Raw genomic sequence first — 16,809 nt, 5'->3', positions numbered from 1 at the left:
CAGTAACCTTGGCAGTAAAGGCAGAGCTGAGGAAGCTAGAGGTGATGGAGCTGAAGTGCCTGAGACAGGTGGTAGGATGCACACTCTGGGACAGATGATAAAATAAGGACATCAAAGCAGAAGCCAAAATAACTCCAATTCCAGAGAAGGTCAGACAGAACAGATTACTGTGGTTCAGGTGCTTGTACAGAAAAGCAGAAGACAATCTTTTGAATAAGATTTGGGACACAAAGGAAGTAGACAAGAGGAAAAACGGCATCCAGCATAGAGGTGAATGGACTGCAGGAGAGAAGACCTGCATCAGTTAGGCATGTCTGTCAAAGAAGGTAGGAGAGTGGCATTAAATGGAGGGAGATGGCAAACGTTGATGCAACACCCTGACCCCATGTGGAAAATAGAGAAAAAGGGGGTTGCTGATGATGAATAGAGAGATAGTAGGTATTGCCTTGTGTGCTGGAGGCTGGGGCTGGTTTAGTGCATGCTGTAGGATACTTTGGCAAACTTTTCTTTAAAGCCTTAGCATAAATTACAGGCCTAGTGGTGTGTTGTGGATGTATGATATTTACCAATAGTGGGTTGATGTGATAAGGTTTTTTCCATGTTTCTTAAATATTCACATCTCTCACAGGTTTTCTCCAGGTACTCAGGCCTCCTCTCACCTCCAAAACCACCCATATATATTGCATTCTCCTTTCCTTGTTCGCTGGGTTATATTTTAAGAGTCTGAGGGCTTACCTGGTTACCTAGTTAACAAATAAATACATTAAATTATTAAAAGTTAAAATCAAATCCAGACATGCGGGTAAAGTAATTCCACTGACATTTTATTAATTTTCACCTAGTGTATGGTCCTAATAAGAATAATACCTGATATAATTCTTTGGATCCCAGCGGTGTCAGATCATGGTAATTTTTGTCACTGAATATTGACCCTAGTCTGCCCTAGTTGGGCAATGTGGCAGTGCAAGAACTGTGAATGAACCATCCCATTTAAATACTGTATCCACTATGGTATCAGCTTCAGAATTTGGTGTGAGGCAAAACTGGATAATCAACTTCAGTCACTAACATAGCACCAAACATTTTACCAGTCTCCCTAGGATAAATTAATGGCCAAATTGTATTTTTTATCATTCTTTACATATTGCTCACATTCACAGTCTGTAAAATGTTGTCCAAACATCCTGTAGCCTTGTATTTCTGCAAAACTTGCTACTTGTACAGGAACAATGAATTTCCCACCATTAAAGCTGTGGAACCTGACAAAGCATCTGTTTCTCCTTTCTGGTTGGACATTGTGCTTAAGAATTTATTCATGAAGTGACTACCAGGCATTTCTCTGCTTGATTTTGCTACTATCTTACTTTCATTTAAGTACAGATATCCCCAGATGTGTGCGTCACACTGTGATCCTCTTCTGTAGCCTCACTTTTACACTATAGCAAACAAGCAAGTGGAAAAAATGTCTTCCATTACTTAGAAAAATTAAACATCTTTGCAAATATTTCTAGTGGTCTGCCTCCACACTACCCCAGGTCTGATTAAAAATTGTTAGCACTGGATACTGCAGACCTTTATCAAGGCTATCAACCCTACATTAATTCTTCAGTTTTTGAGTAAAGGTGAAATGTCAGCAGGAATTCCAATCCATTTTGGGAGAAAAGCAGCTTCATACTTAAAACGTCTGAGAAGGCGTGAATCTGAGCGAGTGAAATTACTAAGATAAACTGTCTCGCCACCAGCCAGATAAGCAGCCCAATACCCAAATGTGCCAACAGACATAATGGTGTGATTACATTTAGCAAGAATAGCTAAGTCAAGTGCTGCAGTTGTATTCCTACCATCTGCTGTGAAGTAAACATCTCCTTTAGAAGTGTCAATATTTTTCTTGCACCAATCAAAGCCATTAGTTGCAACAACAAAAACAGCATCTCTGTATTTCTTCCTGAAAAAATCCATAGCCTTCTGAAAGTAAGCTTGGTCACCAACAACACCTTTCCAAATGTTGGCCATAATAGAAACATAGTCTCCTCTTCTAACATGGACACCAACAAAAGTCACAGAAGAACGACCTTTGCTAATTTCCCAAAGAAAGTAGTTGGCCTCCTTATTAATAAAGTCATGAAATGTGAATTCTTGGAGAATTTCATTTCTGATGTGATGATAAAATGTCCATGAGGTTGTGTAGCCAACAAGCCTGATGTAATCTCCTTTAATGTGCTTATATTTATCAGACATCCAATCATGTAGTATGTAATTTCTCCAAGGTGTGCTATTTACTGTCTGTTGGTCAAGGACTGGTAAGCTCAGGTTAAAAACTGGAGATAAGTTCTTGTGCATTCTTGGAACCAAGAAAGCCTTATGGCCATTTAGTTTGGACAAGGCATACAAAACTGCATATTGGCCCATAAGATTACCTAATCTTCCAAGAGGCATGCAAATCCACATTCCATTTAAAGAGCTATTACCCTGCAAATTTCTGGTGATTTGCCCATTCAGGGTGTAATAAGAGTCTGCATTACTAAATACAGAAACTGATTGCCATTTTAAAGTTCTGATATGGAAATAAAGCAGAATCGGAACTGCAAGGACTGTGGAATATATAAAACACTTCCTTCTCATGATGTACAATATAAGCAGTCTGATACCATGTGGCCTCAGGTTAGTACAGAGTCCTTTTACTACAAGCATGTCTCTCAGCTTTGGTAAACTGTTCTTCAGAGTCAAAATCAGTATTTAAACCCTAAAAGAAATAAAGCAAAACAATTTAATTTGAAAATGAATATTCCAGAAAATCTCGATAGTAAGTCACATGTTTTGTCAACTGCTTTAAAACAGAATTTAGTGCAGAACCTGTCAATTTTTACAACCTGTCAGTCACTACTACCATTTATACCTAAAGTGCATTTTTCCTTACTTTGATTAGATGATTGCTTACCTATTGTTAATTATGTATAAAGAATAACTTTTTCTAAAATCTGACATTTCTCGTTCTGTTGCCCAGTTACAATACTGCACAGATACCACACTGGATCTGTAAGGAAACCTTAATGGGCCCAATCCAGATTTAGACAGTGCAGTAAAATCATATTATGATGTTATCTAGATCATAATTTACTGTAATATCATAGAATAACAGGATATGTTGCAAAAGCAGCTTCTCAGAATTAGACTATGAACATGTTTCAGGTTTGAGTCATTAGCTGCAACTAAACAAGGTCTGTTTACCAGGTAGAGACCTATTTGCCCATCTGTGAAGGTAGTGAATCACTCCTGAGTTAAATACTACCCCAGGAAGGAAATGGCTTTTTAGACCCTCTGCATCTTAAGGTGGAATTAATGTAGGAATGAGGGAATAGATGAACAAATGGCAGCACTCCAATTCCAGTATAAGGAGCCATTTTGAGTGGCTACAAAGGTACAAAGACAGAGAAGTAGCAGTGGTCCTGCTAGAGGGTCTTGCTCAGGGATTTAAAATTCCTGTAAAATGGAAGAAAATTAGAAGTTATGTACCTACCATAACGTTCCATGTTAGTTGTCTTCTCTCGCCTTCTTTCTTGCTGGATGGGTTCAGAGCCGATCCTCGGCTCCGACTCGGCACTTGCTAAGCTCGAGAGTCACTTTTACCAGCTCGAGGCAACCCCATATCCCATGATGCAATGCGGTAAATACCCAGATCTCGTTTGGTACCTAGAGGGAAAACTACCTAGCATAAAAACTTTCCACTAAGGAAAGAAGAGCAATTAGCCTAAAAAGGCTGTAAGGGAAAACCAGATAACTAAACTAGAACTAACTGGTGCCCAAAGAAGCAAACTTCCAGAGACAAGGGAGATCAAGGTCTGTCCAGGCAAGGGGGCAGGAGGGAGGGTCTTAAGAAAGAAGGCGAGAGAAGACAACTAACATGGAACGTTATGGTAGGTACATAACTTCTAAATGTTAAGTTGTCAATCTCGCCTTCATTCTTGCTGGATGGGACCACGTCCCTAGCATCTCTATCCTGGGTGGCTCAATGGAACAGACTCTTGAGAACCGTGGAACCAAAACTGGCTCTATCCCTGGAGGCCAAATCCAATTTGTAATGAGAAACAAAGGTGTGAGGAGTGGCCCAAGTGGCTGCTGCACAAATAGTATCTAAGGGTAGCCTAGCCTGAAAGGCTGTAGAAGTGGCTAAGCCTCTAGTAGAATGTGCCTTAGGTTTTGAACACAGCTGTTTGCCCCTAAGTTGATAGATTTCGGAAATGGTGGAAGATAGCCATCTAGACAAGGTCACTTTGGAAACAGGGAGGCCTTTCTTATTTTCAGCATAAGAAAGAAAGAGCTGATCAGACTTTCTGAATTGTTTTGTTCTGTCCAAATAATATCTGAGTTGGCGGTGAACATCAAGATAATGTAATTTTTGTTCCGATCTGTTGGAGTAATTAGGAAAAAATACAGGGAGATCAATAGATTGGTTTAAATTTGTTTTTGAAGCAACCTTGGGCAAAAAGGATGGATTAGTTCTCAAGGATATTCTGTCCATGTGGAAGACCAAATAAGGGGGACGAACAGAGAGGGCATGAAGTTCTGACACTCTCCTAGCCGAGGTAATAGTGACAAGGAAGAGTGTCTTCCATGAAATAAACTTTAGTGAGCATGAAGCAGCTGGCTCAAAGGGAGGAAGAATTAAAGATGTCAGCACTAGATTTAGGTCCCATTGAGGAGGAGGACTCCTGACAGGAGGTTTGAGGAGAAAAACTCCTTTTAGAAAAGCTCTACAAAGCTTGTGGGACATAATGTTGTGATCTGCAAACCCGACATGAAAGTTCGAGATCGCAGCCAACTGAACTTTGACCGTGGAAGATGAGGAACCCGAGTGAAAAATTTCCGCTAGGAAATCCAAAACTGCATGAACAGGGGCAGTAAAGGGATCTATGTTCCCTGATTTCGCCCAAAGGGAGAAGCGTTTCCACTTACTAGTGTAAATCCTTCTAGTAGAGGATTTAAGGGAAGCCACTATGATATCCCTAACAGGGTTAGAGATCATAGGAAGCCTGGCTAAGGAAGGAAGTGGAGCAACCAAGCTGTGAGGTTGAGAGAAGGAATGGACCGATGCAGCTGACCCGATTGGTGGATCAGAAGATCTGGCACTGGGTCCAGATGCCACGGCTGCGCCAAAAGGTGATGATGGAGGAACGGAAACCAAATTTGTTGAGGCCAATACAGGGCAATGAGAATCATTTTGGCTCTCAAAACAGTAGCTTTCTGGAGTACCTGTGGTATCAATGGAAAGGGAGGAAAGGCATTAAGAAGTCCCTGGGGACAATCTTGGGTAAGAGCGTCTCTGGGGGGATGGCCCGGAAGTGGGAAGAGAGAGAAGAAGGCTGGGCATTTGCTGTTTTGGGGAGTAGCAAAAAGATCGCAACATGGGCGGCCCCACTTCTGAAAAATCTCCTCCACTATAGATTGTTTGAGAGACCACTCGTGAGGCATAAGTATAGCTCTGCTCAATCTGTCCGCTAAAATGTTGGTTTTCCCAGGGATATGCGTTGCTACCAGAAACCGATGAGAGGAGATCGCCCATTGCCAAAGTCTGAGAGCCTCTCGACACAAGGGGTAGGACTTGGTTCTGCCCTGCTTGTTGATGTACCACACTACGGACATGTTGTCCGTGTGAACTGCAATTGTTCCCAAGGGAAGAAAGTCGTTGAGGGCTTGCAACGTTAAAAGCACTGCTCTCATCTCTAGGACATTTATGTGCAGGTGGTATTCGAACGGTTGCCACGTCCCATGAACCATCCTGCCCTGATAATGACCCCCCCACCCGATCAGGGAGGCGTCCGTAGTGACTGTGGCTACCGGGGCCGGGGAAACAAAGGGTCTGCCCTGATGAACCTGGGGAGAAGAAATCCACCAGGATAGGTGGTTTTTGCAAGTTTGTGTCACCAGAATTTGGTGACGCATGGGAAGTTGTTGGTAGGACCATTGGGTGAACAACATCCATTGAAGGAGACGCATGTAAAAGCGGGCCAAAGGAAGAAGAGTAATGGCAGCTGCCATGAGGCCCAATACTTTTAGGACCAGTCTGGCTTGCACCTTTTTGCTGGCAAGGATGATCCGCACATGGTTTTGGATATCTAGGATTCTTTGGCTTGTGAGGTTTGCTGACATCCGAACAGTGTCTAAATTTGCGCCTATAAAAGTAATAGACTGGCAGGGCAATAAGGAGGATTTTTCGTAGTTGATCGAAATTCCTAACTGAGTGCAGAGATTTAGGGTGTAATCCCTGGCTTGGAGAAGTTGATGCCTGGTGGTGGCTGAGAGGAGCCAGTCGTCGAGATATGGAAACACCTGGAATCCTTGACGTCTCAGGTGAGCCGTGACCACTGCCATACATTTGGTGAACACTCTGGGGGCTGTAGTGAGACCAAAGGGCAGGGCTCTGAATTGAAAATGACTGGACCCCAGCCAAAAGTGGAGAAACCTTCTGGAGCGTCTGTGGATTTTTATGTGATAGTACGCATCCTGAAGGTCTATTGAGCACATCCAGTTGTCTTTGCCCAGGAAGGGCAAAATCGATTGAAGTGTGACCATCCGGAATCTTGTCTTTCTCACAGACTTGTTGAGCCTGCTGAGGTCCAATATTGGTCTCCAATCTCCCGTCTTTTTGGGAACCAAAAAGAACCTTGAGTAGATTCCGGGCTCTGAGTCGTCTGTTGGAACTGGCTGAATGGCCCTTTTGTGTAGAAGCTTTGATACTTCTAATTTTGCGATTTCCCTTAGAGCGGGTGGAACATCTGGAAGGGAATATTTGTGAGTGAAGGGACTTTCCTCGAAAGGAATCTTGTAACCCTCAGATATGATCGACTGTACCCATTTGTCTTGTGAAAGGGAAAGCCAGGCTTCTGTGTACAGCGATAATCTTCCCCCAACTGCCTCCAAGGATGGACAGTCGGGCAACACCTCAGGGATGCTGGAAGGGCTTGTCAGAGAGAGGCTCTCTGCTTCCCTGGTTTTGCGGACCCCCTCTGCCCCTGGGGTGGCGTCTGTTATTATTACCCCCTCTGCCCCTGGGGGTAAACTGACCACGTGTGTTCGGCGTGACTCCCTGAGATTTACGGAACCACATCTTTCCGCCCTTCTGTCCTTTAGGGTAAGGCCTAGAAGGGGTGGAAAAACGGACTCCTACGGCAGAAAGAGTCTTGCCGTCTTGCTCACACCTGGTCAACGTATCCTTCACCTGAGGACCAAACAACGTTGATCCATCGAAGGGAGAGTTTGTGAAGGACGCCTTAAAAGGGTCTGCAAAATTACAGAGCCGCATCCAGGACTGACGTCTAAGAGCCACTCCTGTCCCTGCAGCTCTACTCGCTCCATCTGCTGCATACGAAATCAGCCGCATGGAGGAGTTGGTTATGGAGTTAAGGATTCCTAGCTGAGAAGCAATCTTGTCCTGAGCCCCTGCAGCTGTAGGATCCTGTACTACTTCACCTAATTCTTTAAAGATGTCCCTTTGAAGTCTGGTGAAGTGACATAAATAATTCAGCGAACGCACGGCAAAGGTCGCTGAGGAAAACATCCACTTGCCATACCTGTCCATGGTCCTAGACTCCTTGATAGGAGGATGGACTGGTATGGAAGGATTTGCAAGTTCCTTCTTGGTGGCGGCCGCCACCACCATGGCATCAACAGGGACACCTTTTGTAAGAAATTGTTTCTCGGAAGGGGCTGTAATAAATTTAGAAGGCTTCCTGGGAACTGGTTCTACGGAATCAGGAGATGCCCATGCCTTCCAAGCTATCACCTCCATGAGGGGGTCGAAAGGTGGAGACACCCAGGAGGTGGAGGGTCGAGATCCGAACGCCTCTAGGTATACCGACTCATCCTCGGAGGGATTAATGGAGGGCCAGTTTCCCTTCTGTTTTAGGAGTTCTAGGATGTCTGAAAAGGAGACATCCTCAGAGGGGGATCTTGGGGATCCCTCCGACTCATCTAAGTCGGTATCTGAAGTAGTAGACTCAGGGGAGTCTAGGTGCTTCCTCTTACAGGTCCTCTTACGCGGAGGATCTCCTGAAGGATCAGGAGAATCCTCGGAAGAGGGGGTTCTTCCCAGTGGGGAAACCTGAGGCGGTGGATCTCTCGGTCCGGGAGCAAGAGAGTGGGAAGAGATATCTACAGGCACCGTAGAGGGAGGAGCTAAGGGAATAGACTGCTGACTGAGCCCAGGGGCCAGCACACTCCTCATCACCTCGAAGGCTCCCCTCCCAGGGAAATCTGAGAGACCCCGCTCCGAAGAAACAGGGACTCCCGGACCCACCGAAAGGGAAGGCTCCGAGGCAGATGTCGGGGCTGAGCTCACCAAGGCCGAAGCCTCGAGGGGAAGAGCAGGGTCGGACAAGGGTCCGATGCCACTCACCCCCTCAGAGCAGACCAGGGAAGCCCGACCACCGGATCCCTCCAAGGAAGGTCTCGAGGAGGAGACAGGAGTAGAAGCTGAAGGAGCAGAAAGGGGAGGTATCTGCCCCGCAGCCATAGCAGTAACAATTCCCATAGACTCCGGCTCCGAGCTCTGGAGGAGAGTCAATGGAGGAACTTGAAGAGGGTGTGGACTAGTAGTCATCTGATGAGATGGACTATGAAGCATTTGGGCTAGTGCCTGAGATTTTAACAATCTGCTTACCACTCTCTCCAAATCATGGTCTGAGAGCCTGGAAGACCTAGATGATCGGCTCCAATGGCTCCACTCCAAAAGAAGAGGAGAGGCCGGAGCCGACAGTATCGGCTCCAAAGAGGGAGACCTGGAACGCTTCCTCAATGGAACCATCGGAGCCGAAGAACCCTCGGTTCCAGACGGAGCCGACAACCTATCGGCTCCAAGCCTGGTCAAAGATGTATCGGCTCCGGCCGGAGCCGATACAGGTAAGGAAACAATGGTCTCAGAGCCGGTCGGCGCCGATACCGAAGCCTGAGCCACATGGTGGTCGGAGCCGGTCGGAGCCGACACCAATGTGGCAGTTAAAGTATCGGCACCAATAGCCATCGGTGCCGAAGATTTTGTCAAAATAAGATCGGCTCCAGCCGGAGCCGATCTTGACTCCAAAGGAGTCAGAGCCAGGGCCGAAGGCTTAATAGCAGAAGCCTGGGCCTTGGAGGTCTTAGCGGGCTTGCCTGAAACAGACTTGGCCGGAGAGCCCTCCGGTTTAAGTAGACCTCTTAAAATCAATTTATTTCTCCTTTCCTGCAGGACTCTCTGGCTGAAAGAGTGACAAATAGCACAGGAGTCCTGCAGGTGGAGAGGTCCCAGGCAGTAGATACAAGAAGTGTGACCGTCTGTCAGAGACATCTTCTGACAGCACGAGTCACACTTTTTGAAGCCTGAGACCCTCTGTTCTTTGGACATGGTGCTAACCACAAAACACACAACTCACACAGTCCCAGAAACAGAAATTTTAACTTAAATGTGTAAAAAATAAAACCACACACACACCCTGACAGGAAGGGATGGGAGGGGATGAAGGCCCGACTAAATAAAAGGAACTAGGGAAATAGTAAAACTAGCTAAAGACTGTACAACTAACTAAAAGTGACAAAAAATCTAATAAATGAGAGAAAATTTAGGAATGGGGTGACTAGAATGTGTATAATAAAACACTTACCAAGAGCTGGTAAAAGGAGTACCTCATCAGCGAAGCAGCAAACGAGATCTGGGTATTTACCGCCTTGCATCATGGGATATGGGGTTGCCTCGAGCTGGTAAAAGTGACTCTCGAGCTTAGCAAGTGCCGAGTCGGAGCCGAGGATCGGCTCCGAACCCATCCAGCAAGAATGAAGGCAAGATTGACAACTTAACATGTGGAGGATTACAAATAATTTGAAATCAGCCAAGGAAAAACTAGAAATAATGTGGGTGAAATGGAAGAGGAGATCAAGGCAGGTAGGTAAGCAGACCCATTTCAGTGACTACCTAGAAGAAAGTATAGAGTATCACCCTCTGGCTGGGTGCCAGAGAAAAAGCTGCTAGAATTCTGCCTTATTCATTACCTCTCATACTCGGAAAGGGAGTCAGTGAATGACTACATAGCTGACAAGGAAACTTCAGAGTACATCTAGTCTTTTGACCAAATAAGAAGGTGCAGAAGAAGGGTATAGGGGCTTTGATGGAAAAGGGGACATAGGGTTAGCCTTTAGACTGCTGTCAATTTGACATGAAGACCAAGGGTGGTTTAGCATGGCATTTCAGGGTCAATACTACATGGACAGATGTATGCCTTTGGGCTGTTCCATTGCCTGTTCAACATTTGAGACATATAGTACCATTTTAGCCTGGATGTCATTGCAGAAGAAAGATGAAGACCACATAATACATTATTTGAATAACGTTTTTGTCATGAGGCAAAGGAACATGAAGGAATGCCAGTAGATACTCGATGCATTTACTCCAGGTATGTGTAGAACTAGGGGTCCCATTGTCAGCTGAAAAGCCTACTACTAGACTTTCATTCTTAGGTGTGAAAATTGACAGTAACAAAGGTTTATGCATACTGCTGAAAGATGAATTGTACACATTTTCAGGCTAGTCTTTAGGGTAACAGAGAAGGGCACAAAAAAGCAGCTGCGTGAATTAACAAGTTGAATTTTGGATGTAGAGTCATCCCAGTGGGCAGATCCTTCAAGCAGTGCTTGGCAACAAAGGGTCAAGATGCAGGAAACATCATCACCACAGAAATGGAGATGGATTTAGTAGGAGGATTTCATTGGGGTGACTATATGATAGGAGGCCAACAACTGGGAGCCACTGGTGATTTTAACAGAATGTGGTGGGAAACATTGATTTTAGGTGCTATTTTAAGAAGTAGTGGTTTCTTTTTTAATTACTCAGTGAGGCATGGACATAGGAAGAATGGAACAAAGGGTGTATCCATTGCACAGCTGGAGTTCTTCCTACTGTTGATGCTTTAGAGTTGTGGGGTGAACTGATGGTGGATAGTGATTCATTTATCAGTTCACAAGCAAGTGTGTTTATAACAAGGGAATACAACAGTTGTTTTAATAAAATTAGGCTCTCACCATAGTGAAAAACAACATGGCCCATTTTGACTAAACAAATCAAGGTCTATGTAATGGTTATGAAGGGGATGGGTTGGAGCCTGACTAAAACTAGAAGTTGTTTAAAAGCTCTAAACTGGCTTCACAAAGCAATGGGCTGGAGGCATTTGGCCAGGTCATTTCAAGTGTGTGCCATGTTTAAGAGTCCCCAGGTAAGAAGGATAAGATGCATCCATAGGGCCCAAGGTACTGAAATCCATCTCAAATGTCATTCCAAGTGTATACCATTATTCAGACATTTTATGAAGCATTTGTATGACTGAGATGGTGCAGTCCCCCACCCAAAAAAGAAAAGAAAAAGGTCAAACAATAGTACTACCATGGAGAAATGTTTGTGTTTATATTACAAGGTCCAAGACAAATGGAGAAGGGAAAGGGCAAAGTACTGGGACATTACAGAGGTACTGCACATGTATCAGGTGCATTGTGCCATGCAGCTAGGCCCTCTCTTCTGCCACCACAAGGGGGACCAGTTACATAATGTCAGGACTGCACTTCAAAGGTGGTGGAGTTGCATGGATTAGCTTGGACCAAGTACAAAGAGCACTTCTTTTGGATTGGGGCAGCATCATATGTTCATCGAGTAGGGGCATTGCAGGAAGTGATTAAACAATTGGATAGGTGGAAGTCCAGTGACTACAGAGCATGTTAGGAATGGTTTACTTTAACTAAACTCCCTGGTTTTACAGTTCAAAAAGTACCAAGCCAAGTGTAGCATTGGATCATCACCATTGTTGTGTAAAAAGTTGCAACACTCGCTGCAACTTGAGGAGGAAGATGAAGCACTGATTAGAAAACAGTGTCCGTGTAATGTCAAATGGTTCAGGGTGTCAGGCATGAGGTGGCTTTAGCTTAGGTAGGTGCTGCCATAGGCCAGTAACTTAGGTAGGGATCCAGATATTTTTGCTGCGTTTGGGGGAAATGACATAGGCCAGATGCTGATTAGAGGTTTTGTTAGGAATTATTACTCAAGAAATTAAATTTATCAAAGAATACTGTTGCCCAAGATCTACCATCTCCTGTGCTGGTCAGAGAAAGTACAGAGACTGAGTTGGAGGGGGGTCAGGTCCATTCAGGCAGTGGAGAAAATGTGTTGTAAGATTAATAATATAGTGAACAAACTGTTGGAGGGTATGGAAGGTCATTATATAGTCATACTTGAATTAAGGCTAAGTAACCAGATATGGAGCAGAGGGATGGAGTTCACTTGTCATCAGAAAGGATATATTTGTTACTTACACCTGGAGGCAGGGTTATAGATTCACAGGTATGTACTAATAGGCTAGCTACCCTTGCTGTCCATTTTAGCCTAGCCAGCTTCACTTTTTGTGCTAGAAATAACCTATCCCATTTGGTTATAGATTGACATAACCCATACCATGGTCAATAATTACATATTACCCCTAATAAGAATAACTGGGATCATGCCATAGATAATTTGAGGGGACCCAGCATGGGATAAAGTATTTAGGAGCTACATCTGTCGATTAGTACAGGGGCAGTCCTGGGGTAAATTTTCTGTTTCCCATTTATAGATCTACGTTGCTGTTGAACATCGACAGGGATTAACTTATTTTATGTGGATCTGAAGTCTGTTCCACAGCAGCTGTATCCCCTCTGAGACATACTTGTCCCTCCAAACAGTTCTGTTTATGTTGCAGAAGAGGTTTAGATCCATAGATCGTGTATTTCTAATGCCATTTCACTTACTGATGTGTAGTAAATCCATCAGTAATGGGTTATAGGGTGCCTTGTATTCCAGACACGTCACCTCTAAGCAGACAGTAGGATACCGAGTATAGTGAGAGGGCTTTGAGTCAGTCCATGTGGAACATGTTGTTTAGGCCTTGTACCCTTTCAGTAAGGTAACTGTGGACATTCCAGTTGTTGCATCTGTCTGGACAGATACATGCCAAAGGGAGCATTAAAGTCAATGACTGGTCTAATATAGACTGAGTAAAGGGGGTGGACAAGTCTTAGGGCTATATTTTCTATCAGCTGTCTCTTTTTCACAAATGTTCTTATTAGGAGGGTTAAACTTCAATATTTGAATATGTACATAGTTATGTGTGTTTGTATTAAGCTAATAGGTTCTGGGAAGTTCTGGGGTGTGCTTGTTTTTTTTTTTTTTTTTTTTGAGGGTTATTATTAAAGCAAAAAGTCTTGTAAAATGTGACATAGGTCCTAATCTTGATGATGTGAAAAAAAATTGTATAAAGGATTAACCTGCCAAACATTAATGGGTGCGTATATCACAAAAGCCGGAATTAGACATTTAAAAAAGCTGCCATATACAATAGGCAAGGATAATGATTTCTTACCATAATGGCGACACTTTCCATATTATCTTTGGATATGAATGGTCTCACATGTATACACAAAAAGGAAAGAATACTTAATTATATTAAGAAATGCAGAGTGCAAATGGCAATGCTACAGGAGACACAGTTGGAAAGAATTGAGCATGTGAATTTGATAAAGAAAGGATTTCACGATGGATATTCTGCAGAATATAAGAGACAAAGGAAACAAGGAGTACTTGTTTTAATTTCTAGAGAAGGTCCAGGAATGACAAAAGAGGGGAAAATATACATTAATGGCAGATTTGTAGTAATAAGGGGCTACTGGCAATGGATGAGGATTATACTGTCATGTTTTATATTCCACCTAAAACTATTTTGTAGCTTTAAAAAATGGGACAAATAATCAACTCTCAGCAGGGAATATTACTTATAGGTGGGGACTAGAATTTGATTTCCAACAATGAGGATACATATGAGGGGCCTAGAAGGGAAAATATAACAAAAGAGGGTAGTTTTCTGAAGAAATTTATAAAATATTTGGTATGGAAGATGTGAATTCAGGAGCAGGAGCTCAGAGAATTTATGTATTATTTCCCAAAGTACAAATGGGGTAGACTTGATAGAAAATATATATCACATGAGCATGTCCATTTAATTGAGAACTGTGATACACATCCAATACTATTTCAGATCATGCAGCAATAATTACTAAGATAAAAAATGCAGGGTAATGAAGTAAAAATGAGACACTGGCACTTCCACACACATCTGTTAAAAAGAGAAGAATTTAGGGAATGGGTACAGGAAATTATTTGGGAGTTATTAGTGAAGATAGAATGTACTCCAGAAGTTACAGAAAGTGAATGGGATAAAATGAAAGCGGGGTTTAAAAATATGGTAGAAATAAAAGAAAAAGAAATCTGGTTAAGAAATAATAAAAATTAGAGGGGCTGCCAAAGGTTAAAGTACTACAAAATAAGGGGAATCTTACAGAACAAGAGGAGGCACACTTGCAGAGTGATAAAGAGAAAATAAGGGAGTACCTGAATAATATGTACGAGTTTAGAAATATTGTTGTTAAGCAACTGTTTTTTTCAGAGCACAAAATTTTTTTCCACAACTTAAGCAACAGAAAGAAGAAAGGTTATTGCCAAACATGCGGAGCTTATAACAAGAAAAATAACCAAAGATCCTGTAGAGGTATTAGAGATATTTCAGAAATTTTCTGGAAATTTGTACAAAGCAGAAAAGTAGGGAAATCAAGAAAAAGCCAAATGGAAATATTTATGGAAGATTTAAATATGCCAAGGTTAGAGGTAGATAAGACTCAACAACTAACAGTTAAGATAGGAGAAGTTGAAATAAAAATGGTGATGTATAATCAATGTACAGGAAAGTCTCCAGGAACAGATGGTATTTGGGTGGAAGTTTTGGAAGTTAGGAGGAAAGAAAGAAAGTGATAAAGATATGGAAGGTTTTGTTTAACATACGTATTTTAAAAGGAAGAAAGGTACCAACATCCTGGAAACTGCTGTGGTGACTGTAATCCCTAAAGATGATAAAGCCTCATCTGATCCAGCTTCATATATGTCCTTTTCAATCCTAAACCATGATTATAGTGTTAATGTCTATAATGGCTAAAAGAATGGCAAATGTGGTGCCAAAATTGATAGATATGGACCTATATGGTTTTGTGGAGGGGAGGCAAACATTTGATGACATTAATAGAACAATGATGATTCAGAGGGAATCAGAATATTAGAAAATACCACTGTTATTGGTGGGTCTTGATGCACAGAAAGCATTCAACAGAGTAAGCTGTTTCTTATGAGTAAGGCAATGGAATCATTTGCATTTCCTGATACACTAATAATAAGGTTTATTAGATGGCTATATACGGGCTTGGAGGCAAAAGTCAAAGTGTCTGAACAGAGGAACCAGGCAGGGGTGTCCTCTTTCCCTTTGTTATTTGCTTTATATTTAGAACCAGTGGCAAAGAAAATAAGAGACTCAGAAATTCAAGGATACAATGGGTATGGTGTTCAAGAAAAGTTGGCTTTATTTGCAATCGATTTTATTTTGTACTTAATGGAACCAGGAAACTAAATATTTTGAGACAGTTCCTTTTTGCGGGATATAAAATTAATAAAGTTAAAAAAGCCTGTAGCTATAAACTATGTACTTACACATGAATTGGTATAGCAATACCGGGTTCCTGTTGGAACATCGAATTTTCAGTTGTTCGAATCACTAGACCAGACGAGCCTCGTCTGCAAGGCCATGGAATGTATCATCATGGAACTTATAAACAAAGACATTGGTAATCTCCAGACTCTGGACCCCACCCAGTTTGGGTTTGTAAAAGGCAGATGATGTCTCCTAAACCTGACAGACCACTATGAAACAGTCACCAAAGCTGTAGACGAGGGTAAGGTGGTTCACACAGCCTATCTAGATCTTGCCAAGGCTTTCGACACCATCCCCCCACTCTGGAATTATAGATAAACTCACTAAACTAGGTATAAATCCCTATGTCACAAGATGGGTTGCCAACTGGTTCACTGACAGAGCCCACACTGTGAAAGTAGCAGACTCCAAATCCGACTTCAGACCAGTGACAAGTGGAGTACCACAGGGTTCAGTCCTGGGTCCTCTCCTGTTTGGTATCTACTTCTGTGAAATACAGGCTAACACAGAAGGTCTTTGTCTAACGACGTTCGCAGATGACTGCAAACTAGGAGCCATAATTGAAACTCCTAACAATGTGGACATCCTACAAAAGGGCTTAATTGAGACAGATGCCTGGTGTCAAAGCCATGGCCTAAAAGTGCATTGTCATCCCCTTTGGTAAAAACTCTGTACCCATGAACTACAGCATAGGTGGTAGTATACTTACCAAAAGTGTGATAAGAGACCTTGGGACAAAGGTGGACAATAGTCTCTCCTTTGATAATCACATCACCACAGTAGTCAGGAATTCCGTCTACATGGCACACCTCATCACAAAAGGTTTCTCATCCAGAAAAAAAGAGGTCCTTGTTCCCCAATACTCATCACTTATTAGACCCATTATAGAGTACAACTCCCCTTTTGGTATGTACCTCACAATACATCTACAACAACTGGAAAGACCGCAGAAATACCCCATGAAGAGGATTACCGGCCTCAAACAGATGCCCTACGCAGATCGTCTCAAAAACTCCAGCTTTACTCTGTCGCATATCGCCTACTCAGAGGTGATTTCTGCCTAACATACAAAGCTATGTCAAACCCAGAGCTGTTGGACCTGCTCCACTTAAAGAAGTCCCAATCCCTCTGAGTTACATGCTCTAGGGACCTAAACCTTGTCACCACAATAAACAGAACATGCCGGAGGGATAGATTCCTGTCCCGGAGACTTCCCATACTCTGGAATAAACTACCT

At 42.9% G+C, this 16,809-nt stretch overlaps 1 protein-coding gene across 1 annotated transcript; it reads right to left on the bottom strand.

Annotated features, from left to right (window-relative positions):
* Positions 1 to 1,605: 1,605 nt before the first annotated feature.
* LOC122791787 (galactoside alpha-(1,2)-fucosyltransferase 2-like) lies at positions 1,606 to 2,472 on the bottom strand. The gene has a single exon (XM_044059720.1). The coding sequence runs from the start codon at positions 2,446 to 2,448 to the stop codon at positions 1,606 to 1,608; it is 843 nt and encodes a 280-aa protein (XP_043915655.1). The 5' UTR covers positions 2,449 to 2,472.
* Positions 2,473 to 16,809: the final 14,337 nt, after the last annotated feature.

The sequence above is a fragment of the Protopterus annectens genome, chromosome 17.part0 (assembly GCF_019279795.1).
Source record: "Protopterus annectens isolate FY-2018-M chromosome 17.part0, PAN1.0, whole genome shotgun sequence".
Lineage (NCBI taxonomy): Eukaryota > Metazoa > Chordata > Ceratodontiformes > Protopteridae > Protopterus > Protopterus annectens.
This window is presented reverse-complemented; position numbering and strand designations above follow the sequence as displayed.